This window comes from Nanorana parkeri, unplaced genomic scaffold, assembly GCF_000935625.1.
Source record: "Nanorana parkeri isolate BGI_ZX_2015 unplaced genomic scaffold, ASM93562v1 scaffold529, whole genome shotgun sequence".
NCBI classification, from domain to species: domain Eukaryota; kingdom Metazoa; phylum Chordata; class Amphibia; order Anura; family Dicroglossidae; genus Nanorana; species Nanorana parkeri.
This window is the reverse complement of record NW_017306797.1, coordinates 1,021,133-1,048,983: the sequence shown is the minus strand read 5'-3', so window position 1 is coordinate 1,048,983 and position 27,851 is coordinate 1,021,133. Positions and strand designations below refer to the sequence as shown.

At 43.2% G+C, this 27,851-nt stretch overlaps 1 protein-coding gene across 1 annotated transcript; it reads right to left on the bottom strand.

Annotated features, from left to right (window-relative positions):
• Positions 1–770: 770 nt before the first annotated feature.
• Positions 771–26,315, bottom strand: TSEN54 (tRNA splicing endonuclease subunit 54). The gene is made up of 12 exons (XM_018561535.1): positions 26,248–26,315; positions 23,547–23,711; positions 22,065–22,128; positions 20,110–20,193; positions 16,246–16,344; positions 16,057–16,109; positions 13,973–14,062; positions 11,902–11,958; positions 10,368–10,975; positions 10,148–10,208; positions 7,125–7,241; positions 771–998 (listed from the first exon to the last, which is right to left on the bottom strand). The coding sequence occupies exons 1-12, from the start codon at positions 26,253–26,255 to the stop codon at positions 848–850; spliced, it is 1,557 nt and encodes a 518-aa protein (XP_018417037.1). The 5' UTR covers positions 26,256–26,315; the 3' UTR covers positions 771–847.
• Positions 26,316–27,851: the final 1,536 nt, after the last annotated feature.

Here is a 27,851-nt window from a genome sequence, read left to right as displayed (position 1 = left end):
CAGCGTGTGTGACTGCGGGCTCTCCCTATCTAGAGGCAGAGCCAGCTGTACCCGCCCTCTCCCCCGTCCATTCCTCCAAGTCAGTGCTGGAGGATCGGACAGGGGAAGGGGGGGAATCCCTGTAGGGAGCCGTGACTGACAGTCATCACTCTGTGCAGGAAGATGATCGAGAAGTGAGCGAGCGACGGTATGCGTTCGCTCACTTCCCGATCTATTGAGTCGATGTGCAACAGTTTCATTGTCACACGTCGGCTCGAACTATGAGGATGAGTGATTTATCTATTTAAATTAGTTCTCCTTTAACACTGGTTTATTGTTGGGTTTTACACATACATTATTAAAATTATATATGCAACAATCAGTTGCAAGAGTTTTTTTTGCACACAGCGTTAGCATAATTAAAAAGACAATCTCTGGGAAAATATTACCCCCCAACCCTTTTTTTTTTTTTACCTCCAGTGATGCAGATGTGCCCATGACACTACTGCAAAGCGCTTCTTCTGCATCCTGAGAGAACCCCACCACTGGACAGCCAATGTGTCCACTTCACACAGGTAGAGACATGGACGACAAAGGAGAGAAGACATGGGACTGGAGTGTCATGTGACTTTGGTTTTAGGGGAGTAAAAAGGGAACTTAGATTTTTATTTCTATTGCCTACCAACAGAGTGGGAAGGGATGGGGGAACCTGGAGATCAGCTTTAAAAGTCCAGCCAAGCAGACTGGTTATAAAAGAACACATGCTTACAATATTATCTTTATTAAAATAAACATATTTGAAATAATTCATTTTGCTGAAACAGCATTTTGATTAATTCTGCAAAAGTGCCAGTGAAATGTATCAAATTCAAGGATATACATCTACAGGCAGCTGAAAGTCTTTGAAAGTGTAAAAGGCCACTTCTCCATAATCCACGAGGGCAAACACCAAGGGAACATCTCCGCTTTGATAGGCCAGGGTCTTCAGCGTGAGCAGGGTGGGAATTTGCTCATCAAAGCTAAAAGCAGAACATAGGTAATAATTATAATTTATTAAAAGGGAAGTATTATGCCAATACTGCAATCCAATTTTACGTTCACATTTGTATTAGTTTGCCATTTAATATTGTTATTTTATTATAGCAGAATTATGCCATGGGGTTGGATGAAGCTGGGCATCATTTAACCCACTTTCAGTGAGCCCAGGCCATCATGGACATGCCCCCTAGGGGGTGTGTCACCACACAGCCTGGACTCACATGAAAATGCTTTCTCGGAACTCCCTGCAGCACAGAGGACTGCCCACTGCTGGAGGAACTGGAAGAAGTAGAAACTGGAAGAAAAGTAATAGTAACCTACTTGTCATATGACTGGACAGAAGACATTTGAATCCATGTATGGATCCTGGAGTTTGTAGCACTTTAATGTGGGTGGGGGCTGCCTTACCTCCCTGCTTTAATCTGTATATTAAATGTCTACAGTGCTGGGGATGCAATAATAACATCCTCCCCTTGAGAGCCATCAGCAGACACTTACTGTAATGCAGCTGGTGGCTCTCAATACCAGCAGTCACTGACAATTCTAGTCCCCACTGATCATCAGGAACCAACCAGCTTTGACATAACATTGCCAGCTGGAAGATTCACTGACAAAATAGGGCTTCAGCCTGAAGATGAACACTGGCATCTTAGGACTGAAGTAGGATCTGCAGTGCCATCTACTGAATGGTCTAAATGCCAGATATATTTACGGTACATGAAAAATATATAAATGTTTTATTAATCTATAAAATATATTTTTATATATAAAAAATGTATTTTGATATGCGAATTAGGAAGAGTTATTGTCAAATTAAAAGACGCATACTGAAGCTGATAAATTTAGCCTGGACATAAATGATATCTTTTAACCCTTTTTGTGGCTAGATATCAAGATAGCGTTCATACATTATTTCCAACATTGCAGATTTATCAGGGTCATAGTAACATCCTACCACTGCTAAGTGGAATATAGTGTTTATCGTTCAGAAAGGACAGCTTCAATCAATGTACAATGTAGACAATTCTTATGAAGGCCTTCAATCCTCATTCACACGGGACACACTCGTTCGTGCGGCGTGCACGCCAGTAAACGGGCCTACCCGGGAGGGACAGGTGCTGTCTGTGCAGCCTATTCTTCCCTATGGTAGGATAAGACCATACACTGTGACACGCAACCCGAACATCCATGGGTGTACGGGTGGACACAGACAGGATGTATCCTGTGTCCAAATGCGGACACCCGTACCCCCACGGATGTGCAGTTTGTGTATGCATTTTACAGCATATGGCCACGTGCTCCCATAGGGAAGAACAGGCTGCTGCGCACATCACGCGCAGCACCTGTCCCTCCCGGGATCAGCTTGTTTATGGGCGTGCAGGCCGCACGGACGTGTATGCCCCCCATGTGAATGAGGCTTTAAGAATGAAACATAAATTAGGATAAATTGGTCACTATATTTAATCAAGGATGCAACAGACACAGATGTGACAACATGGATAAATTACCCCCATTGTGTCATTAGCACCTGCTTTGCGATTATGAAAATGCATTATGGGCAACATTTATCTAAGTGTGATATATAAGGCTGGTCATATATGGCTTGATTAGACAGGCCAATGCAATAATCTGAGATTTTCCTAAACATGCATATGCTTCTTGGATGAGTCACACAATAAACAGCACAGGTCCCATGTGTACACATGTGCCGATATCTCCCTGCCTATTGTTCCCAGGGAAACACTGGCCTCGATTTGTGTCACCTTCAAACTGCTTTCACTACAGCTGGGGCTATGGAGAAGTACATCTTGTAGACATTCAGAAGATCTGTCTTTCACTGTGTCATTGCACCCCACTCAACACTGCATTGTTATATGTGGCCTGTGCACAGTGAAAGATCAACAACTGCAAGACATTTTCCAAACTCATACTGCAACACAAATAAGAGCCCAGGAGCTAAGGGTCACAGTCATCTGTGAGGTATGCATATGTAAAGGCATGAATGCACATGTATAACATTACCCAAAGTCTGAGCAGCCCCTAATGATAGCCACATTAGGTACGGATCTGGCCGTTTGAAGTGATATTAAACTGCTTTTTTTACTGTTTTAGATGCCAATGTTACAGTCTGCCGCTTCTTCTGATGTTTCTGCTTTCCATTTTTAACTGGTCTAGGCATTGGCACCGCTACCAGTTGTAGGGGGGCTCATTGCTTGCAGGTTCCTATAGAGCCCCAACAGATCCAGCTTTTCATATGTGCACCTGGGAAGAGGACTACAGGCTGACAAAGACGCTCCCTGCCTTGACAAGACACAGGCAGCCCAAGAGCAATAGATTAGGGCTGCGGAAATTAACGATTAATCCCTCGATTAATCGTAAATTTTTTTGATCGATCAAAAGTATTTTGATCGGTACTCACCTCTCCGCCGGCTTCCGGGTCTTTCGAGAGTTCCGTCGGAGATCCGGTGACGTCACGGACATCGACGTCACGGGCTCCTCCCCCTTCCCCAAGTGGCTCCTCCGGCTAATGAAGGGATTCGTACTCGTGAAAATGACCCAATACTAAACGCAGATACTGGCACTGGCTAAACTACCAGGGCTGCATCAGTCGCATTTCACGACCAGGCCCTGGTGTTCCGCCAGTTTGGGGGGCCCAGAGAGACCAGAACACTGATATTGACTTGCCATGTGTTTCTGGAGATCACACTGCGGCTGGGGGGCGTACCTGCGTTGCCATTGACTTTAATGCAACAACACGCCCCCTCCCACCCCAGAATGCAGTGAGGCGGCCGGGATGTGATCCAGTGCATTCCAACACGAATCGGCCCGGAACGCACTGGAACTGGTGTGAACTAGCCCTGAAAGTCATAACATACATAGAGGGGAATTTATCAAAACTTGAGCAGACAGAATCTGGAGCAGTTGCCTGTGGCAACCAATCAGCATCCAACTTTTATTTTTAAACCTTAACTGAACAAACTGAAGAGAGAAGCCGATTGCTTGTCATAGGCAACTGCTCCAGATACTTTTGCTTCAGTTTTGATAAATTCCCCTCATACTGTTTGAGTGTGTGTGTAGGCCAATGTAGTTGGATCTGTATGTGCGTTATAATTAATCGAAATTAATCGATTAAAAAAAATTTCGATTAATCGAACAGGATTTTTTTTTATCATTACCAGCCCTACAATAGATGCACTAAAACAGACCTCTGTCAAGTGATGAATGGCTGCTTGCAGGGGCCGTGCATGTGTGGTGGCGCTATACATTAAGGAACTAGTCCTGAGGAAAGGGATCAGTTTACTGTGACAAAAGCTATGAGTGCGCACTTCCCAATCTGGAAGTTCAGGGAAGCGGTGAAGAAGAATCCAGAGGCTGCGCCTGTAATAACATTAAAGAGGAACTTTACCCATAACTTTAAACTAAGAACTAGGTCACCTTTGGAAATGCTTAGTAATGACAATCTACAAACGGATACCTATAGAGGATTAGCAGCTTTTTATTCTTTATATACCTTATTTTTCTTTTCTTCACAAGTTTTCCGACAGTGGCCATTGTTACCAAAGGCACATTAATATACAGTAAGCTCCCAGTTATCTGGCACCCACGAGGATTGAATTTGAAATAGCCAATAGCAGGCTGGCTATTTCTCCCCATTATTTACATTCTGCTGCCGACAGTGAAATCTAGCCGCCGGCCGGCAACGAAATATAAACAAAGAAATTATTTAGCAGCTAAAGTTGCTAACAAAATTTGTAGTGTGCACCAAGAAACTGACAGCTTTTTAACCTCTTGCCGTCCGCCCGTAGTAAAAAAACGGACGGACGGCACTGCAGCATCTGCGGGTTGCCGTCTCCAGACGGCAATTTTTTTCTGCTCGCGCGCGCCCCCTAGCGGGCACGAACGGGCAGAAAAGACCCGCTAAATGCACACACCCGTTACCGGGTGTTTCACATATAGGCGATCGGCGGGTCCATAGCCCGCCGATCGCCTATATGTGCTCGTTCGCGGCACCTCAGATCTCTGCTTTATCAGCTTCTTTTGGGGTCCATAGGTGATATTAGGGGTCCTAGAGACCCCTAATATCTCCATAAAGAGGACCTGTCAGTGTGCCTTTGCTATTATATAGGGGGTTGTTATCCCCCTATATAATAGCAATAACAATAAGTGCAAAAAAAAAAATATAAATAAAAAAAAAAAAAAATAACACATAAAAAAATAAAATAAAATAAAAGCCACATATAAAAAAAGGGGAAAAAACCCCCCCAAAATGTTTAACTCCCCCACCCCCACGTTTACGCGCCTATAAACGTAAATACGCGTCCGGTGCCCCAGCGCGCAAAAATTACAATTGCGCTACACATGTTACATATCGCCGCGAACGTCGCAGTGAGAGCAATCATTTTAGGGCCATCAATCACTGATAACACTAAACTGATGAGCGGTAACAGCTTTTAAAGCGTCGCCTATGGCCAATTTTGGGTATTATCGTTTTTTGAGGTTTCGCGCGCGCACGCAATTTTAAGGCTTGACATGTTTAGTGTCTTTTTACCCGACGTGACCCCATCTTTTATATTTTACCAAAAAATTGGGTAATAATAAATGTTTTATCATTTAATATAGGGGAAACTGTTTTTTTTTTTAAATTTCGGTAATTTTTCCTTAATATAGTAAAAAAATAAAACCCCCAGTGGTGAATAAATACCACCAAAAGAAAGCTCTATCTGTCCCCAAAAAAGGGTATAAAATTCATTTCAGTACAGCGCTGCATGACGGAATAAATGTCAGTTAAAGTACCGCAGCGCTGAATACTGAAAAATGGCCTGGATGGGAAGGGGGTTTAACACCGCGGATGTCAACTGGTTAATGCACATCAAGTCACTAGTTGCTTGAGAGTGCCGGTTGCTTTAATGCTGGATAATGGGGAACTTACTGCATCTCCCTTCGGTTCCGGGAACGTGACTAGGACATGTGATCATCTTAAGGGAGGAAAATGCCTTTCCCTGAGATGTTGTGAGATTGCAGATGAGAATTCCCAGCAATGCTCTACGGATGTAACCTCCCAGGATGCAATGCTTGGGCACAGATTACATCATTTGTGCCAAAGTGGACCAGGAAGTGTATAAACTCTATTTGTACGTAAATGAAAAACATGTTTGTTTGGCTAATGAATGGAATATGATTTCATATGAGCATGCAGAGCTGCGTGTTGATGTGATTTTTAATGAAAGGGGTAAAAGGTCCGCTTTAAGTAGTAAGTGCTAATTTTTTTTAATACAGATGTCTTTTTGGGAAAAAAACAAAACCACAGCGCCTTTAGTACTACTTAAATGAAAACATAGTTTCACTATTCTCAATGAATCTAAGAAAAACCATTAGTTCATTACTGCCATTTTAATCATTTTGCATACTACAAACTAGAGTCAAATCAAATTATCAATAATCCAGGGGCGAGTACGGAGTTCACCCAGAATCTGTTTTTAGCACAGTTCCAGGCGCATGAGTTGGAAAATTGACTCATTTTTGCACATGGGCTCCTTAAATGTTTAATGTTTATTATGCTGGAAATTGCAGGGGGGTGCATTGGGGCGGATCTAAGGGGGGGGGGAGGGGGGAGTCTGATTGGGGCCATTGCTTATGGCATTTATGTAGTAATGGGCATATGCTATGCCGTAATGTATTGATGGCTAGGTACCATGTTGGTGTCATGTTGTACACTAAAATATGCAAAATGAATATAAAGATTTACAACAAAAAAAACAATTATCAATAAATCAAATTAGAAATAAAACTAGATCCCAAAAAGTGATTTTTTTTTTTTTAAAGCATTTGAGTGGCTATAAGGTTCAAAAACTATTGGTGGGTTTATAGCCAGAATAACACCAGTAGGGCCATTTATGTGCAAAGAACCGCACAACAATGATACACACAAGCAGCCACCCTGTTCGGTGGATCTTTCCAGTAAGAGGTACAGCATAATGTACCCAGCTTTGAAGATTCTCCCACTCAAACATGGTGAATACAACATGTCTTCCTCCCATCGACAATGACAACTAACCTGAAGAAGTTTTTGTGTTAAACCAAGCAATGGGTTTCACCCAGCTACCCACCTTCGTACACACAAATGTGCATAGGGCTTCCCTGGTTTGGACTTCTTGAATGTCGAGGTTCCATCAGCCTGATACAGGTTGAAGTGAATCTGTGGTAGGTTTGGAAGCTTTTGAATCCTGGTAAAGCAGAAATGAAGTTATATAGGTTGGGCAGACGGTGGATTTGTAAAGAGCCAATAAAGCACATTGAACCTAAAACGTGTTTATACAAAAAAAAACAAAAAAACAAAAAACTTAAAATCATATGACATACATAAAATTAAACCTACTATAGACATAAACACTATAGAACACAGTTTTTTACTTTTGGTCTCCAGTTTCTCAGACAGACTGGCAGATCTCTTTTAGATGAACGATTAAAGAAGAACTCTGAGCAGAAACAAAATGAACCTTTGCAGTGGGGCTACTTCCACAATGCAAGGGTTCACTGTTCCTTTTCATCTAGGGTATAATTTCATATATATTTATATATGTTGCACTTGGCTGCCTTTATTAGTTCTGGAGATTACCACAGAGGACAAACCTCTGCTGCAGTTCAGGTACAAGGCAAATATTTCTACATGCAGCTTCTCATACCACTCTGAAACACAACAGTTCCTATAGGCTGTCTTCCACAGGTGGGGTAAAGTCATAGCATTCCTGCTTATTCACCCCCCTGAGTATGCTGAATATATATAACCTTATCAAATGAAACCATAACGGGAAAGAGAGACAGAAAGGAAAAATGCAACAATGCAACCCAGATGGTAGAAACACTAATGGTGCCCACACACTGAGCAAACGGTCTTTTGAACTCATATCAAACAGTTGATGGCACATCGGTGATTTTAGTTTTTGTGATATTGTGATCAAAATTGTAGGTTTGGTCAGGTTGGAAATTTTTTCTCTAACCGAACAATAATGGATGAATCAGTAGGGTTTCTGTTCGTCAAAAATCTCTGCAAGAACACAGCACATGTACAAAAGGAAATTATTTCCGTCGTTCGTCACAAATTGGTTGGTTAGTATGACTAACGAACGATTTCCGAAATCGACATTTGGCTATGCTTGATGGGGAAATCTAGGTATATTCCAACAAGGGTTTGTTCCAGAAACAAAAAAACTTCAAACGAAATCGTACAATGTATGGCCAATGTAAAGCTGGCCATAGATCTTACAACCATTGCAAGACTTTTGTCTTGCGATGGTTGTAAGGTAATTTCAAAAAACTTACAATCTTCCCATCTTGGACAGGCAGATCGTACTTGCGATCATCAAAAAGCCCACCCTCCTGAGGGGCGGGCGTCCGATGACTGCAATGCTGAACTTGCGCACACCGGCCCGTTCGGCATTTGTCTTACGAGCATGCCACTAACCCCTCGACAATCGTACGATTCTCGTTGGGTTTTCGAACATGCTCTTAAGACAAAAGTTGTGCGACCGTACAGTAGCAGAGGTCACACGCCTTCCATACACCTTGCGATTATCGTACGATCGCAGGATTTCCTACGATTATGGTACCATAATCACAAGGTGTACAGGCACCTTAACATTTATCTGGAGGATCCAAGCAGGGCAACCAGACATTCACCTGTGGAGCAGATACGCCCAGGTGTCATTGAAATCAAGGAAGAAAACTCATCTGAGAAAAAAGGAAATAAGGTGAGCTCAGGAAACAATAGGCAAGTCCTAATATTTGTTAAACCTTAAGCTGCCCATACATCTTGATCTCATCGGACGACACTTTTCGTCCGATGATCGAACTGTTGTACGGCGGCCCCATCCTGCCCCGATTATCGCAAAGTTGGATCTGCGGTAATTAAAAGAAAGCACCTGAACGAATTGCGGTAATCAACCGCAGGTATTTTCATCTGCGCATGAGCAGTGTAAATCGTACGAATTTTGACGTATGGAAATGCCACCAACCTTGTGAAAATCGTACGATTGACCAAAGTTTTCTAACCTGCTGGTTAGTCAAAAGTCGATCAATTGTACAGTATTTGCGGTTGTACACTCCCCATCAACCTTACGAATATTGGACGAAAACGCGGTCGCATACGAAAACCAGCCGACATTCGTAAGGTGTATGGGCATCTTTAGATATGAGAAGAAAAAAAAGGGATGAAGAAAAAGGACAAGTGTAAAACATGACACTGCATACCATCACCCCTTTATACCGACTTTATACCACCACCTCTGCCTCAAGGTAGACTAGGGTGATAAAACCAGCACCCCTTTACCTCGATAAACCTGTATTTTAATATAAAAACAGGAAATGCAGGCCATCTATTCCGTACCTTACCACCAAACAAAAATGACTTCAGGGTTCTCCATGTTGAATCCATTGCAGGAGCAACAATCACCTTGCCTTCTGGTGTACACATGCAGGGAAATTGCAGCTGCCGAGCCCCAAAAGTGGAAGCTGCCAGGAGTCATTAGATGGGGGGCATAGAGATGGGTCTGGGTGCCCAGTGCACTGTGTGTTGTGCTGTTTGTGTTATGCCCTGTGTGTGTGTATTATGCTCTGTGCGTTGCGCTGTGTGTGTTATGCCCTATGTGTTATGCTCTGTGTGCTGTGCAGTGTGTATTATGCCCTGTGGTTTGTGCTGTGTGTGTGTTATGCTGTGTTTTATGCTGTGTGTGTGTAATGCCCTATGTTTGTGAGATATGTTGTGCGTTGTGCTGGGTGTGTATATGTTATGGAGCGAATTACAGCTGAATTGATGATGCCCTGTACTTAACTATAGGGCTCCATCAATTTGGGTGGAATTCACACCATATTGAGTGTGAGGAGGGCTTACTGGTCTTTTGGGTTTATTTGCATCTCTTTTTTTAAATGGTGGAAGAGGGCAATGTTAAAAGGAGGGGAGGCGGGCAGGATAAGATAGGATGGGTTCAGGCTGGGCAACTGGTGGCAAGTAACTTTTAAGGCCTGGCTAGTAGCTCAGGACCTGAGATTTTGACAGACACACACACACACACACTTGTAATAAGTTGTATTTTGCCCTTCGTAGTAAGGGTAAACCATAGTACTCAGTACCTACCTCTTACTATCATCCAGCAGAGTAGACTGGCTCATCACTGAGATGTCTTCCAAAACAGAAGCTGCATAAAGAAATACAGACATTAAATACTTGAAGCCCAAGAGGGGGCAAATGACAGCTCAGAGAAATGACTACATATCCCCGCAGCTGGAATTTAACTAACGTGCACACACAAGTTAAAAAGTGATCATAACAATACTAGTACATTGACCATTATCACCTGTGGATTTGATGGGTCCGAGTATCAGCATTGGTTGAACGGTACTATTCCAAAGATGTGGAGGTCTCTCTTGGTCTCTCCGACATGCCTTCTTGAGCAGGTGCTGCTTGTATTCCTTCCAGTTGGTGCAATTCTTTACTTGGGGGTCTGCATTGATACTAATCTTGTACTTGCGCTCCCAGTCCCATTGCTCTTGCTCTCTTCGAGATGCCTTCTCTCTGCGCAAGTTCAGCTTTCCTAACCAGCGCGATATGTCCACAGGACGCCCCGATATGTTCTCTGGTATTAGATTCGGCTCTGGATCTTGAAACTCAACGCAGGGTTGATTAGGTGCACAATTTGGAAAACGAATTTTCAAGAAGTCCCATCGAGAGCTGGCTGGGAATGTTGCTCCTGCCTTGCTTATTCCTGGATCAGGTTGGGAACTCTTACATGGAGATTTTACATGATTATCTGAATGGTGACTCTCTATTTCATCACTGGCTTGTTGGCTACTTAGATGGATGGGCACAGTTGAAGATGGTGCACTCTCTTCACTGGGGCAGCAGGTACTAGCAGTAATCAAGTTGATTTGGTCACCGTTTGTTGTTTCAAGCTTTGGTCTTAAACTGCAACCACAACAATACACGATTGTAAATTTCAGGACTGATTTTTTTTTTAAAGAAAACCAATACTTAATATACACATTACATTAAAATATATGACAACTGACAAGATCCATTCAAAGGGAATCTGTCCCTAGAACCAAAACATACAACTAATCATTTGGGTCCCTCGCTGGTGTCTATCCTGCGTGCAACGGACCACTAATCCAGCACTGCAGATGTGCTGGCCCAGGCCCCAACTGTCCCTCGCACTGCAGACTTCTCTTCTGGATATTGAGAGGATCCCACAGCTGGCCAGCCAATAGGAAGTGTCAATTTCTTGTGGGCAGTGACATGCACACCCGTAGAAGGACCTCACCTCCTGTAAACAGAAGAGACTCAGGATTGGATGGTCACGTGACCACTGCTTTATAAGTGTCCCTTGCACTGCATACTTCTCTTCTGGATATTGGGAGGATCGCACAGCTGGCCAGCCAATAGGAAGTGTCAATTTCACGTGGGCAGCGACGTGCACACCTGTAGAAGGACCTCACCTCGTGTAAACCGAAGAGACTGAGGATTGGATGGTCACGTGACCACTGCTTTAGGTGACTAAAAATTGCATTTAGATCTTTTTTTTTGTAATGCCAGCGATCACTTTGGTAGGGGTGGGAAGGGGCGAGTGGTTTGAGGTTTTAGGGAGAGTCCAGAGAGCAGCTTAAAATAAAAGCTGCCTCTGCAAAGAAATAGTGTACTTAAATACTACTTTCATGTTATTCACACCACCTATCTCTGCTGGGGCGGAAGAATCTTTAAAACCTGACTTTTCCAGAGTGTTGGATTCCTGGTCCCCTGCTGCACTCCGATTCCTCCCAGACCCCTATATAACTACAGGACACAGCAGCAACTTAGTGGAATGAACCGCAGAGCACAGTGGTGGATCCAGGAACCTGACACTCCTGGAACTTTCGGTTACCGAAGATTCTTCCACTGGCTTTTTCTCATCACTGCAGCAGAGATGGACAGTATGGAATTTAAGTTGAGAAACCTTTAATTTAGGCTTTTTTTTTTTCTTTCTTTAAAACATATGCAAACGCCAGATGTATTATGCATCCCTGTTGCTCAGAATCCTCAGTACACCAGGGATACTGATACTGTTCATTTTTTAAACGCAATCTCTGCTACTTATTAGGAAAAATGAATGTATTCAGCAGCTGCAAATATTATTTGCATCAGCAGGAAGACTAGGTATCCTCTGAGACCTCTGGGCTGAACTTCATTAACAGGAAATCCACAGATGGCATATATTTTTTCCCCACCTCTTCATGAGTATGTCAGAGCCGTCTGACATGCTAAGAAGGGCAGGGGGTGTACTTTGTTGTGCAGTCAATTTTACGTTCCACCCACTCCCTTGCTGCAGCCTCTGTCTGCAGTCTCCTGGGTAGCATATAATCACTAGAGTAGATAGCATTACTTATGTGCCAATGCAAAAAAAATAATACCTGAACTGCCAGCTTGATAGCTACTCAAAAGTTTTAGATAAGGCTCCAAAGAAAGGAGGAGGTATAGTGCGGTGGTAGAATTGGCCTAAAGCGCACCCAGTTAAAAAGTTAAACTAATTGCCAGAGATGACTTCCTGCTAGGGAATAATTAGGCCACTTCCCTTGACGTGAGCGCTCCTTTAACAGCTTAGAGGACATGTAACAGAAGAGGTTTCTGCAAGATGGTGGGTTTTTTATACAGCCTCAGAGAAGAAAGTGGTGCAGGTATGTATGGGTGCAAAACATTTTTACTAGACGTTTTACAAAAATTGCATGAAAAAAAAAAAATGATATATATATATATATCAATCGTGATGGAAATACAAAAGCAGGCATTCGTTATTTCTCCTTGTGAAATTGCTATTTGTCTGGCTTTGGCTTAAATACTTTCCGAGCCACTGACCTAAAACAAGAATAGAGTTAGGGAATCCTGACTTTTTATCAACTTTATTTTGCTATATGTGCTTGTTGCAGGTCTGAGACTCAAGATTAGAGAAACCAGGCACAGCCATGCAGTTGGCCTTTTTGTAGACGGTGGTCAGCAATGGTAGCCTACAGATCTCAACAGGAGAGCATTACTGTACAGCACAAATGGCACTTTCCCAACACGAATGCAATAAGCTTGCATTCATATATTTCTGCACATTTTCAAAGCTCAAAACGTAAAAACTATTATTTCATAATCCCTAAAAAAATGTCCTTTGCAATGAATTAGCATAATCACTTGATGTGTCTTTATATTAAGCTCCTGTATTTATCTAACATGGTAGGGGTTGGGCGAGATAGCATAGTAATAACTTTACCAGTATGTCCCTTCTTTGTCATTGGCTAGTCACAATTTGTTTTTATGGAAATCTCATTGATGGGTTTTAATGAGGATATTATATGTAAGGGTACCAACCTCTATTGATGCTTCTCTTGTTCATACAAGTCAATCGGAAAGCAAAAACCTCATAAAGCAGGTCGATGCAATGTAGATAGAAGTTAAATGCACCTGCCAATGAACTCTGAATGATCTCATAAGCATCTCAAAATGAACCTGAAAATAATCTGCATTTGCCCATCTACATGAACCCAAAGCCCGCAGACATAGGTAGGCCCTAAAAGAGCTATACTAAAGAAGATTGCTTTACATAGGATGGTCTGAATTTCCATTTGCAAAACACTGTTTACTAAAATGACTTCTGATGAGAGGGTGGAGTGTGTGAACAGAGGCTCTAAACATCAGAAGCTATTGTTACCACAGACAAGGAAACCACTACAAAACCAAATGATCACATGTGATGCTCTCATCAACTGCATATACAAGCAATTAAATGTGTTCCTCCTGCTGTCCCAAGGCTCACTATATATAAAATAATTTGCTGAAGCTTTGCTTTCACTTTCATTGTGAATTCTACCTCTTTTATTACTGATCTGGTTAACTGATATGCCGTCACATTTTGTACATACCACTGCAGTTAATAGATCTGATAATTACCAAGGACTTGAGCTCCTTTTGCGCTTACGACTGCGTGCAATATCATGCGTATTCAAGTTCAGCTGTCTCACATATGGCGTCTGTACAGAACTGCAAAAAATAAGAGTAGCACAAATAAAAATTCTGAAAATATATAAACTGCAAATGTCAGTAAATGAAACAAACTGTATACTAGAGAGATGGAAAAACATTCACTTGGTACAGCTGCAGGCTTACAATATCAATTGGTACATATAGAGAGTTAAAGTGGAAACTCACCTGTTTCTGACCCATTTCCTTCCTCTTCTGGTGCTTGGTGGCAAGAAGTGCAACTCTTCATTTTCTCTCCCACCCCACAGTGTACCCCCAGCCTCCCACAAGACCCAATGGCGTTTTTGCAGTGTCCTATGTGGTGCACGCGACTTCCATAGAGCCAGTTTTTACCTAGATGAAAAAGGAGCTACTGCAAAGCCCACTCCCACTGAATTCTAAACCCTAGGTTGCACGGCTTGAATTTGGTCAATTTATGAAGAATCAGATGAAATTCAAGCTGTAAGTGGCCCTGTTGGCAACACCTGGCTGGACTGACTATTACTATAAAATCAAAGGAGCTGGAGGAAAACAGTTGGCCAAACAGCAACTGCATCCAGTCAGATGCCAGTTGTATGAATACAAAAACTCTCTCTCATTCAGCCATGTGTGGCCAGGTTTAGTGAGTACAACTGACATGCTATGTTCCTTATCGTATAGGTGATATAATGTGCTGTGTTATTCACTTATACAGAAGTAGTAAGGAGTGTGTAAATATAGCTCAGTCTGGTGCCTGGGCAGTGTGACCTAGACTGCAAACACATGTAACACAAAGGATCTTGTTTATGGTCTTCTACTGTTTGCTGTGTGTATTAGTATAGAAAGGCATTTTGTCTGCTAAATGTCAATCACTGTTCAATAAGCATACTGCAGTCATGGGCTGGCTCCATGCAGCTCTTCCCACAGATGAAAAGGCAAAGTTTGGTTATATTACTTCGTGCTCTTTCCATTTTTATGAATAACTAAAACCAAAACTTTTTTTTATTTTGTATTCTTTTTTCACCATCTACACCCCAAATGGAGTAATTTCTATCACTTCCTGTTCTATAGACACAGCAGAGTGAGATACAAATCTCTCCAAATTGAGGCAATTGCCCCCTTTAAGTGCCCATACACTGGTCGAATTACTGCCAGTGTTTAATGTACCGGCTGAAATTCGCAGTGTCTTGGGCTGTTGGCTCCCTTTCAGCCTTCCTCGATCAGCTAATTGAAGGAGCCGGCTGGAAAATTTTCCATCGATCAGAGTCGGCAGCAAATGAGCTGCCCGCTCTGATCGGGTATTCTGACTGGTGTCTGGGGCACCTGTCAGAATACAATGCAATCAGAGGGATCGACGCAATTTGTGTTGATGTAGTTCAGACCGCGGGTATGGCCGGCCGACAGATGACACTGAAGTAAGTGTCCAAATTGGAGAATTTTTCATCTCTTTCTATTCTCGTGGCAATTGAAAAGGTTATTAATTGATGCAAACTGGAGTTATGTTTTAAATGCAAGAGCCCTAAGAAAACTACAATGGTAATTGTTAATCTTACTACTGCCCAACCAAGAACTACCTCCCCCCCATGATAGATCAGTTTTGTGGCCAATAGCAATTAGTCTAACCTGGCAGGTCACAGTGATGCAAAATTTACTAAACACTGTTCAGTGCTGCAATTATTGGTTATTACCATGGGTACCTAGTGAGATTATCTTGGATAATTACAATGAGGGGAATTGATCAATACTGGAGCAGTCAGAATCATGAGCATTTGCCCATGGCAATCAGCTTCTCTCTTTCATTTACAAAGCTTAACTGAACAAACTAAAGAGATGCTGATTGGCAACTGCTCCAGATTCTGTCTGCTCCAGTTTTGATGAATTCCCTGCCAATGTATGTAGTCAGTATAGCCTGCTGTTGTTTACAAGGCCTGCAATAAATTGCAGGGAAATTCTTAGGTAAACAGTACGAACAACAATCACTTTGTAAAGGTTTTGTAACCCACAGATGAAACCAAATAGAAACTCAACACTCTCACCTTGGGTTAAAGCGTGTGACAATGTAGCCCAATCTCTTCAAATGGCTATAAACCTGCAGACAAACCATGTACAGACAATAAACTGAGAGCTGAATTTGGTTTGAAAGCACTTCGGTCAATAATGATTCTATTGTTCTGTAAACAGAGGACTAGATCGGAAAGGTCTTTTAAATTGAACAATACCAATACCTGATAGTGCAGCAAGGTGATGGAACCACCTGAAACCAATTTCTCATAGGCCTCCTGGACAGACAGTTGTAGATCCCTAAAGAACAGCTGGATTTTGCCCTAAACAGAAAAAAAAAACCCACTATGACCGACATAAAAATGAAACAAAAAAGAAAAAGCAGAGGAGTGGACATTCTGTTATTTTTTACAATGCAGGCTAACAAATGAAAGCAAATGTAACATTGCTTGGTATGGGCACAACCTAAACAAGCATTTTAATCGGCAATAATCTCTTGGGAGAGCAGGAAAGCTGGACCTCCTCCCCCCCCCCATGCATGTTGTGGGAGACTCCTGGCAGCTTTCCATTTGGGGCACAGTGTCTGCACTCGCCCCGCATGTGTATGTCTTGCTGGTGGTAGAACGAGTAGCGCTGTCACTTCTGACACTGCAAGTAAAGTACTCCCACCAGTGCTAGCCTCGAGGAAACCTGAAACTAGGCATGCTCGAATACTGGTATTTTTGGTACTGAGTACCGATATTTTTTTTTTGTCGGTACTCGCCAATACCAAATACCGAGTACCGGAAGTATCATTCAGGAAGCCAGGCGGGGGTGTAATGACTCGCAACCTGGCTTCCTGATTAACAAGGAAGCTGTCCCATGCTTCTCGACACTGATGAGAAACCATGGAGCCGGCTTGCTGGCCAATCATGGAATATAATCATGGCCGTGTAATGATGCGGCGCCCTGCTTCCCGATTGGCCGGGAAGCAGGCTCCATGCTCCCTCGTCCTTAAAGGACGAGGGAGCAAGAACCGGCTGCCCGGCCAAATCAAAAAGCCAGGTGCTGCGTCATTACACGGCGCCCGGCTTCCTGATTGGCCGGGAAGTCGGCTCTATGCTCTCGTCACAAGTGACGAGGGAGCATGGAGCTGACTTCCCGGCCAATTAGGAAGCCGGGCAGAGTGTAATGACGCAGCGCCCGGCTTCCTGATACAGGAAGTATCGGGCTAGGCATCGGAGCATTTGGACGAGTACTCGCCCAAATACTCGGTATCGATACTAGTATCGGTATCGGTACATCCCTACCTGAAACCACATGGCCACACTATGCTGGAGGCTGTATTGGTCTGGAGCAGATTGTTTTGTGGTGCTCTGGCGGCCACGGACAACTTCCCTGTGAAACAGAAGGCAAGGTGATGGTTGCTCCTGCATTGGATTCAATATGCAGGACCCTAATGTCTGTCTTTTTGGTGGGAAGACACTGAATAGGTTGTCTGTATTTCCTACTTTTATATTAACCCCTTAGTGACGGGAGACATACACTGTACGTCCCCCGTCACCAAGTGCCCAAATGACTGCTCACGTACACTATTGAGGCCTCCATTAATGAAAGAATTAAGCTTTATCAGATACCCAATCGCTTTCAGTGATTGGGTGTCTGACAGTGGTAGGAAGTGCGGTTTACACCTCACTCCTATTACCGTTAGGCAGCTGTACAGATTAGGATTAGCAAATCCCGATCTGTACCGGCTTTTTGCTAAATGTTACAGCATAGAAACATTTCTCTGAGAGCCAGAGAAGAAGATCTGTGCTTCATCAGCTTCTCTGAGGGTCCCAAGATGACATTAGGGGTCTTGGGGAACCCTGATGTCTCCATAAAGAGGACCTGTCATTTTTTCTAGCCATCACATTGGGGGCTTTTTAGTCCCCTATGTGATAGCAATCAAGTGTAAAAAAAAAAAAAAGTTTTTAAATAAAAAATTTAAGTCGCATTAACCGCGTACGCACTTATACACGTAAATAAGCGTTGGTTACAATTGAAAACTATTGCAATTTGAAATATCCAATAGCAGGCTGGCTATTGCTTCCAGCAATAAAGTAAAGTTAAAATTAAAAAAAAAAAGTTAAATAAAAATTTAAATACAAACAAAAACAATTAAGGTAAATAAACTAACATACAGATACACACACAAACTCACATATATATATAGATAGATAGATCTATCTATCTATCTATAGACATACATATACACACACATACAATAGAATAGATTTATATAGAAGTCCTTTTCCATTTCGGCCTGACAAATGTTGCTGCAGGAGGTGCGTTGCAGTGCCATTCATTCAATGGATACCAAATGCTCCTCCCGTCCTCAGTGTGATCGCCTGCACTGGAATGTGCAGTACTGCAATGCCCTGTGTTCCAGTACAATGCGATTGCAAACAATGTGCATACTGTTTTATTATGAAGTAAACTTTAGGTCTGTAAAGCTGCAATTGTGTATTTTATTTTAGATAAATGACGGTATTTAAAAAAAAATCCTATTCGATTAATCGAAGTCAATAATCGGCTAACTAATCGATTATGAAAATAATCGTTAGCTGCAGCCCTATTTAAACACCCTGGTCAGCAAGTGGAAGTGCACTGGGGGTTGCATTTCCTGTCTGGTGGGCGCAGCCATCTCTCATGTATGTCATTTGTGGAAATAGCGTTATCATGTAACTAACTAAACATTTCAGAATTTGATCACACCTTATTTATCCAACCAACAAGAATATTAAGATAGATGTCTGTAAACATTTGAGCTTACAGAATTTTACTTCACAAGCAATTTTCCAGTTCTCGGGGTTACTGCTCCTGGTATTGAAAATGAACCCCGAGCCAGACTCGGTAATACCGCCAGGGAGGTTAAACTGGTGTGAATAGAACCCCAAACATGAATAATGCTCCTAGAATTATTGCTCTCACTTTGGCATGCATGGCGATACCCAACATAAGCAACCAATGTATAGGTGCCCATACACCTTACGACCATTGCAAGACTTTCGTCTTGCGATGGTCGTAACCTTATTGAAAGCTCGTACGATCTGCCCATCTTGGACGGGCAGATCGTACTTGCGATCATTGAAAGCCCGCCCCGCTGAGGGGAGGGCTTCCGATGACTGCAATGCTGAGCGGGCAGTGCGCTTGCAAACACCGGCCCGTTCCGCAGTTGTCGAACGAGCACTCCACTAACCCACCATGCATCGTACGATTCTCGGCGGGTTTTCTAGCATGCTGGTTCGACAAAAGACGTGCGACCGTACAGTAGAAACGGTCGCACGCCTTCCATACACTTTGCGATTATCGCACGATAATAGCAAGGTGTATGGGCACCTTAAGTGTTTCTGCTCATATGTGCTTGTATGCGCGGTGGTGGGGCTTTAATTTTTTTTTATCTCACTCAACTTTTTTTTTTACACCTGCTATCACTTCACATTGCATTCACATAGGGGGCCGATAGTGTGGGGGGTGTCGGGCATGGTATAGAAGCGATCGGGTGGCTTTGGAGTTGTTTAAATTACTTCTACATGAAAGCTGACAGTAGGCTGAGGGAGTGTAAACACGCTCCCTACTGCTATAGCAGCGAGGAGTGTAACTACTGCTCCCTGCTGCTGCAGAAGTAGTACTTGCGTCCGTGGCAGCCAAAGGGTTAAAGATCCTGTAGATCTGCCAGAAATGCACTCAGATGCAGAGTCCTGTTGTGGGATGACAACACACAGTATTTTGGGGGACTTAGTGGCGTCAGCCCTCCCAGTTGTATTTTGCTTAAAGCTGAACTTCAGGCAGAAATATTCTTAACCCATACAGTGGGGCTACCCCACGCTGCAAGGGTTAAGTGCTCATTTTCATCTAGGGAGGAAAATAGTTGGCTGCTAGACTGGTCCAGGCAGCCTCTCTCCTCTTTTGTTCCAGCGGTCTAAGGTCCTGTGAGTCATCACTTCCTATACAGTGTATACGCTGAGGGACATACCATTGCTGGAAAGGAGGAGACTTTCAAGTTTAACGGAGTAATATAGCAGAAATGTTAAATGTTCATTGTCATATTTAAACAAACTACTTACACATTCAAGCAAGTAGAGAGCTTCCTCGGGCAGCAGGCACTGTCTCCCCTCTTTGGCGAAACCCATTGAATGCCAAAATTTGCCCTACACAGAAAGATGGCTGTATTATAGTCACTGCTTTTTTTGTGCGATTACTTACAAGTTAACAGTCACAAACCTGGAAAAATCACACTGAGCATGTGGAGAAAAAAATGCATTCGCACAGGTTATCTTCAGTGAAAACTGTGTATCAAAACAATCAGATGCAGACCTGCAGGCAGTGTCTGCTATAAAAGTCAAGCTTGGCTTATTCCCATCTCCCCATCTTAAAGTGCCTTTCCACTTTTGCAGTCAAATTTTAACAAACGCACATTATACCTAAAAATCATTTCTTACATATTTGATATTTCTTGGGTGAAAACCTTTGTGCACATTGCAGGCTACTCTGAGCATTTCAAAAGTGAAAGCAGAGGGACAAACTGAAGGACAGACGGAGCTTCCTCTCATTAACATTCATAGGGTTATTCACAAAAGGGTGAAGGGTTCGGAGAAGGCAGGAGAAGGGAGCAATCTTCTAGGATAAAATAGCTGAACTGGAAAAATGTTCCTATTCAGCTTACTTTCCAACTCAGCTATGTTGTCCTAGATTGTTCACTTCTCCTGCCTTCTCCAAACTCTTCACCCTTTTGAGAATAACCCTGATAATGATTCTAAGTCTTTAACCCTTTGTTAGGGCAGGCAGTGTCCAAATCTAGATTACAACTGATAATGAAATCTACCAGCACAGTACAGACAGGATTAATTGGAGTTAAAACTTCCTACAGCCCCCTCCATTAACATTACATAAGGAGAAGATGGGCCGGGTTATTAAAGCAAGTAAAAAGCACTTAGCGCTTGTTCACACGACGTTCAGATTTTGCCCAGACCAGAACAGTTTGCTCCTGCACTAAAAATGCATCCCAATGTATTCCTACGTGTTTTATGGGCTCACAGTTCTCACCAGCGCAGTCCTTCCGGACAGAAAAAATGCTGCATGTCACATTCTCTCCGGTCCGGAAACGCACGAACGCGTCAAAAACCCAACGAAAACGTGCCAAAAAACAACCGCACTGCAGTTAACAGCTGACAGCCCCACTCCACACACAAAAAAAAAGGAACTGGAACGCGCTGCACGCATAGCACCGCGTCTGCAGATCTGCACCAGAAAATGGTGTGAACAAGCCCTTAAAGTGACACTAAACTCAGGAATTAAATCTAAAAAATGCATTCAAGCAGCTTAACTATTAAGATAAATGTATATTTATGTATCTCTGAGGTGTAAATCATCTCTGAATCCTAACTACTAACAAACATGTATCTTATTTGTGTATCACTCGCCTGTAGTAAACTACACGTGAGATTGTAGTCCATGAAGGGAGTGACATTGGAGTGGTGACTATGTTACAACACACAGGGACCATAGGGAACAACAGTAGCCACCCTCCAGAAGGAAGGACAGTGTCAGCACCAATTCAGAGATGATTTGAAAACTTGAAAACATTTTTCAGATTAAACTCCTCAGTTTAGTGTTACTTTAAATACTATTTTTTTAAAATTATCTTATGCCATGTGAATGGGAAGATGTAACAAATATAAAGTACGGTAGGTGTAATCCCAGTTTGGCTGCAAAAGTAGAAATACACTTTCAGCCACTAGATGGCGCTGTGTATATGGTAACAATATGTTCTACAGCACCAATTAAAAAATACCACATACTAGAAATGTGGTTGTCAAAATGTTATATAACTCCCTCGCTTCCCCACAGAGAAAAGCCATGACTCATATGTTAACAAGTGATTATTTTGGTTGTCTGGTAACAAGCACAGAGATCGGCAGAGCTTCCAACGCTTCCTCCTCTATCCGAAACTTAAAAAGAAAAGGTTTAGGCTGAGCTCAAAGTTAACAAATGTACGCAGCAAGTAAACCAATGTACATACCGCAGGGAGCGTCAGTTCAACCAAGTCTTCCTCTGGCTTCCATACTCCTCTCCCCAAACGTCCTCTAGAAAAAATAAAATCAAGAATTAGGCAAAGAATTTAGGAGAAATGGAGGAATAGAATTTGGAGAAATGGATTAGGAAAGCTAATCTCACAATTCTGTGCCACGAAAAGGGCAATGAATATTATTTAACCCTGTTTACAAATCTGTAATTAACATAAACACAGGCACTGGAATTATTGACAGTAAAATGAATAGAATAAGGTCTTCACATCTCTTAGAAAGCATACAGAATTCTCAAAACCAATATTGCCGCACACAAGACACATACAAAGGATATTTCTAAATGGACTATTAACTATACCAAAGCATACATATCTGTATAGAGCATCTGCCCTCCAGCTGTGGTGCAACTACATATCCCATTGCAAGACTGACATCCATAGGCATGACTCCCAGAGGCAGCTGCGTGATGGGATTTGTAGTATTACCACAGCTGGAGGGTTGATTTTTTTCCCTACCTCTTGTATAGAGGGTATGTGCATATACTTAAGCATATATAAAAATAAATAAATACAGCTCTGTAATCACTAATAGAGCATTAAATTTATTTTTTAAATGCAAGCAGTCTAAGTACTTGAATTGGGCCTGGTATCAGCCACCTGCAGTCCTCCAGTAGCAACTGAATGCAGAGGCAACTATTTATGATAAGAGTAGATGCATAGTCCTATACAACCGGCCCTTTGAGGGTAACCATACTGCTGATGCGGCCCCCGATGAATTTGAGTTTGCCACCCCTGCTGTAGAGAGTGTAAGAAGAAGAAGCAGTACAAGGAGCTAATCCGTTCATTTGCTGACGATGAGCATTCAAATAGGAGGAGAAAGCAGAGCGACAGGTAGATGAGCTCATCTCTGTGCTGCTTCTCCTCTAACTGCCCAGAAACAGGCTGCAGCAGGTCCAGAAAGGACCTGGGCTCAGAGGAGGTGGATGGAATGTGCTGGCCATCAGACCGAGGACATCTAGTGGCGGACAAAAGTACTGCGGGCAAAGCTCTGGGTTGAAGCTGAATTTTGCTCGCCTAATTTTATCCTTTAATGGCCTATCCATATTATCTTGTTATTTTTGGCTGGAATTCTACTTTAATTATCTTGCACCCAAAATACAAGTATGAAACCCAGAGCGGTCTTAGTGCCAGGAAAATCTGCAGTACAATGCAAAAATCTGAACAACAAACCAGGTCTAGAAAATGTGGTGGACGTGTTGGGGTATCCCCTTTATCAAATGATTCCTTTCTACCTGGTCAACCTGGAGCTATCCTTGGTATACCAGATGCATTTTGGATTAACACAATGGTTGTAAAATGCTACTGAATAATATTAGGATATTTATAAGTTAATTATAAGATTTTCAGTATATATCTTGCATGAGGTATGCATAAACCACAGAATTAGTGACATCACAGCATTACTCATTTACTTACAGGCGCTCAACTCGCTCTTCTCCTAAAAGTTCCCATTGTTCCTCACGGCAGGTCTGCAACTTTGCTCCCTGAACTTCTGAGCCATCTGGCAAAAAGTCCTTCTGCCCGTGAGAACGCTGAGGAAGGTTCTGCTTCCGATTTCGCACAGCGAACAACTCTGCTGGACTGAAAGACACATGAAAACAAAAGCTGCTTTGTTATTTTTTTTACAGCAGAACAAAGAAATGCACAAAATGCACACACGAGTTCAGGTTAAGGCGACATTCGCGGCTCAAGTTTAGGTGCGACTTGGTATTCCTACATTAAGAATCCCTAATCCTCTGTTTAGAAGCGGCAGCTGCATTTGAAAGCGGCACAACGCTGGCACAGCGCATGTATGTGATATGTTTGCATGTGGTTAGGCATCAATCACTATCCCTGGATGCATCGATCGTGCGTCGAGGGACAGTAACCTATTCCTAACAGCATGTAATCGTATCACATACGGTGTGTCAGTGTTCTGCCGCTGTCATCCGATCATTAACTTGAAGAGGTGACATATGGCCATTTACATCCGACTCACCACAGACCCAACATGGGTGCGGTAAATTTAGTTTTTCCCTCCATCGCAAGACAGAGGGAAAAAAATGGACAGTGACATCCATTCCTAACTGCTCTGATCAGCAGCCGAGCTGTGTATGGATCCCCAGCTGATTGGAACTGACAGGCACCTAGGGTCCTAAACCTTTGATATGTAAATATTTGCATGTATAGCCGTTTGTTTTGTTTCAAAGTCTTTTATTCTATAATATTAAAGGTAGGGTTGCACAGATACTTTTTGAGTACCAGTGGCGATACTCGGCATCTTCATGAGAACTACCAGGGTTGCAGCGGTTGCAGCTGGGACCTGGCTCTGGCACTCCACCACTGTCCTGAAATCATTGGTCTGTATTGTTTAAGAAAAACTGTCACATGACAATAAACAAAAATGTATCAGTACTTGTAAGTACTCGGCAAGTACCAGTACTCGTACTCGCAAAACTGGTATCTGTGCATCACTTTATTTATATTTATAAAAACAAAATCGTACATTAAAACAGAGATGTACTAATCCCAGGAGCTCCGTGTGCTCCTTACAAATGACAGCTGCCTCCTAATTTTTGAATTTTTCTCTAGTGTAGTCTTGGAGCTCAAAAGTATCGGTACATGTACTCGTACTTGTACCGAGTATTGTACTTGATATCTGTGCAACCCTAATTAAAAGGGATTCTAAACCCTCACTTTTTTGCATATATCTACTGCTGTCAATGGCATCACTACTGATAATAAAGCTATCATTACACAGCTCGGATTTTGGCTGAATCGTGCTAAATCAGCCAAAATCCAAGCAGTGGGCACCCCTGTCGGCACCACTCGGCTTGACAAGTTTGACTGAGGCGGGGTGAGAATTATCAGTCAAGTAATGATTGAGTGCCATCAGCTGCTGAATAGAATAGCCGGCATTGGAGATTCCTCCATCCTCACCGACGGGTATGGTTGGGGGAATAAATCAAATGGGAAATCTAGCCATGCATGGCAGATGTCACACTGACAGTTTAGCTCTTCTGACTACAAGGAAAAAGCAGGGACCGCCATGTAATCTGAAGGACTACATTGTCATTTTGAGGTCTCAGTCCTGCACAGTGCAGCTGAATTGATGCAAACCACCAGCACTGTGTCCAAGTCTCTCCTATGCTTTATTCCTGCCCTGCTCCTGACCATGGCAATCTGTAAACTGCACCGTGTATACTATATGATACATTTACCACAATGCTGAGTTCTTACCGCTAGGGACATTACTAGGAAGTCATCATTTCATCCCACTGAACACACAGGTACTCTTTGGCCGGTGTCTGATATGGCAGCACTATTTAGAGGGACACATGGACTGTAAACCTCAGTGCCAACCATAGATATCAGTCCCCAGGCAGTAGATGGACACATGGACTGTACACCATTGTCCTAGCCATACATATCACTCCCCAGGCAGTAGAGGGACACATGGACTGTGTACACCGCAGTCCCGGTAATGGATGTCATCAGGCACTAGACTAGAGGGACACATGAACTATGTACACCTCAGTCACAGATATGTCAACGGGCAGTAGAGGAACACATGGACTGTACACCATAGTCCCAGCCATGTATATCAGTCCCCATGCAGTAGAAGGACATATGGACTGTGTACAACTCAGTCACAGCCATAGAAATCAGTCCCCAGGCAGTAGAGGGACACATGGACTGTGTACACCATAGAAATCAGTGCTTAGGCAGTAGAGGGACACATGGACTGTACACCATAGTCCCAGCCATATATATCAGTCCCCAGGCAGTAGAGGGACACAGACTGTACACCATAGTCCCAGCCATATATATCAGTCCCCAGGCAGTAGAGGGACACATGGACTGTACACCATAGTCCCAGCCATGTATATCAGTCCCCAGGCAGTAGAGGACACATGCACTGTGTACAACTCAGTACCAGCCATAGAAATCAGTGCTTAGGCAGTAGAGGACACATGGACTGTACACCATAGTCCCAGCCATAGATATCAGTCCCCAGGCAGTAGAGGACACATGAACTGTGTACTCCTTAGTCCCAGCAATGGATATTAGTCCCCAGGAATAACGGAACAGACTCTATGTACCCGCCTTAGTATTCAGCTGACATGAAAGCACGTACCTTAACATTAGGAAGTTCTACACGACAGGACATCCGGTTCCGGCTCTCCGCCCACATTACACAAGCACCGATGGAAGGAAGAAGAGCGGATACGCACTCCGCTTGGATCAGAGAACCTCTAACTCGCTGAGCCTCGTATATCAGGTGTCCGGCCTCATCTTACACCCAGACCCCGAATAATACACCGAACACACGACATATGATGGGAGGAGCTTCTACAGCGCCCTCAGCTGGAGCTCTGTGTTCGGTCAGGCTGGAGGAGCCAGGAAAAAGGACAGAAGGAGTTCAGATTCTCAGAAGAGGATACTTTATAAAATCACTTATCTTTTATCTCTGTAACACAAAACAAACGTGTTAATGACGGAGAATACCACGCAGCATATTAAAGGATGGAATAAACATTTCTAGTAAATTAATTTAACACTTTTTAGAAATGTCAAAGATATGGGCAGGGCCGTGCCTATAACGAGGTAGCCTGAGGCAGTTGCCTCGGGTGGCATCTGATTGGGTCACATGCTAGCTCTAAGGAACCTGTGACGCTCTGGCCAGTGTCACACCCCAGCTCACTGCCGTCACAGCTCAGCGGGAGGCACTGATTGGGGTTCCACCCAGCTTCTGGCAACCAGTGACGTCAATGAGCTGGGTGGGACGCTGGACAGAGGCATCATGCGTGCCCCCGGACCTGCACCGCCCAATACACATACCCTCCCCCCCTCAGGTAGCTTATTTAGCAGATTCTGCTATAGGCATACCGTGTTTTTTTTCACCATGCGTTTGTGCGAGACAACGTACGTTTTCCCAGCCGCATTGGTTTGCCATTAACAAGTAATGGCAACGGAAGCACGTTGCACTTTTTGACACACTCCATGAACGCATGTCAATGCACACGTTTGACATGTGTTCGCAGAAGGACAACTCCAGGGGCCTCAACAAGAAGACAACAGCATCTATTCTGCTATCTATATCCCAGCGAAGCGAGAGGGGAGGAGAAAAGAGAAACATAAAAAAGGAGACAAAAAGAAAGCAGAGATGCAACAAAGGGAAAAGGTTTATAGGGGGGACGCAGGAACAAGAGGAAGGTAGGGGAGTCCAGGTCATAGAGAACACAACATCACAGATCACCGAAAAGCTCATCAGAGGAGAAGCTACTCACTCACTGTCACATGAGGACTACAAACCGTCAAATGATGTTGCAGCAACATAACATATCCAGGGATTCCAGATATCACATGGCCATCATAAAGGTTGGCCATCGGCTCCTCCATACATCGTACGTACTGCATTCCAGTGGCACGAAATGGCAGCTCTGGTCGCCATTAAAAAGAAAAGGAGAAGACTTCACTTTGCCGATGAGATTGCACCTGGGATAATGGAAAGGAAATAAAACTTTGGGGGTTTGGCTAATAATCGTAATGAACATGCGGTAATAACCATTAAAGATGGCAGTCCAGAAGGGAGTAACACAAGGGCATTCCCACCAAATATACAGGAGAGTCCCCAGGAGAGAGTGACATCGCCAACAGGTGTCAGACATCTGAGGAAACATAAGATGCAGCCTGGTAGGGCGACAATACCACCTGGTCAAAATGTTGAAGTTGCATTCC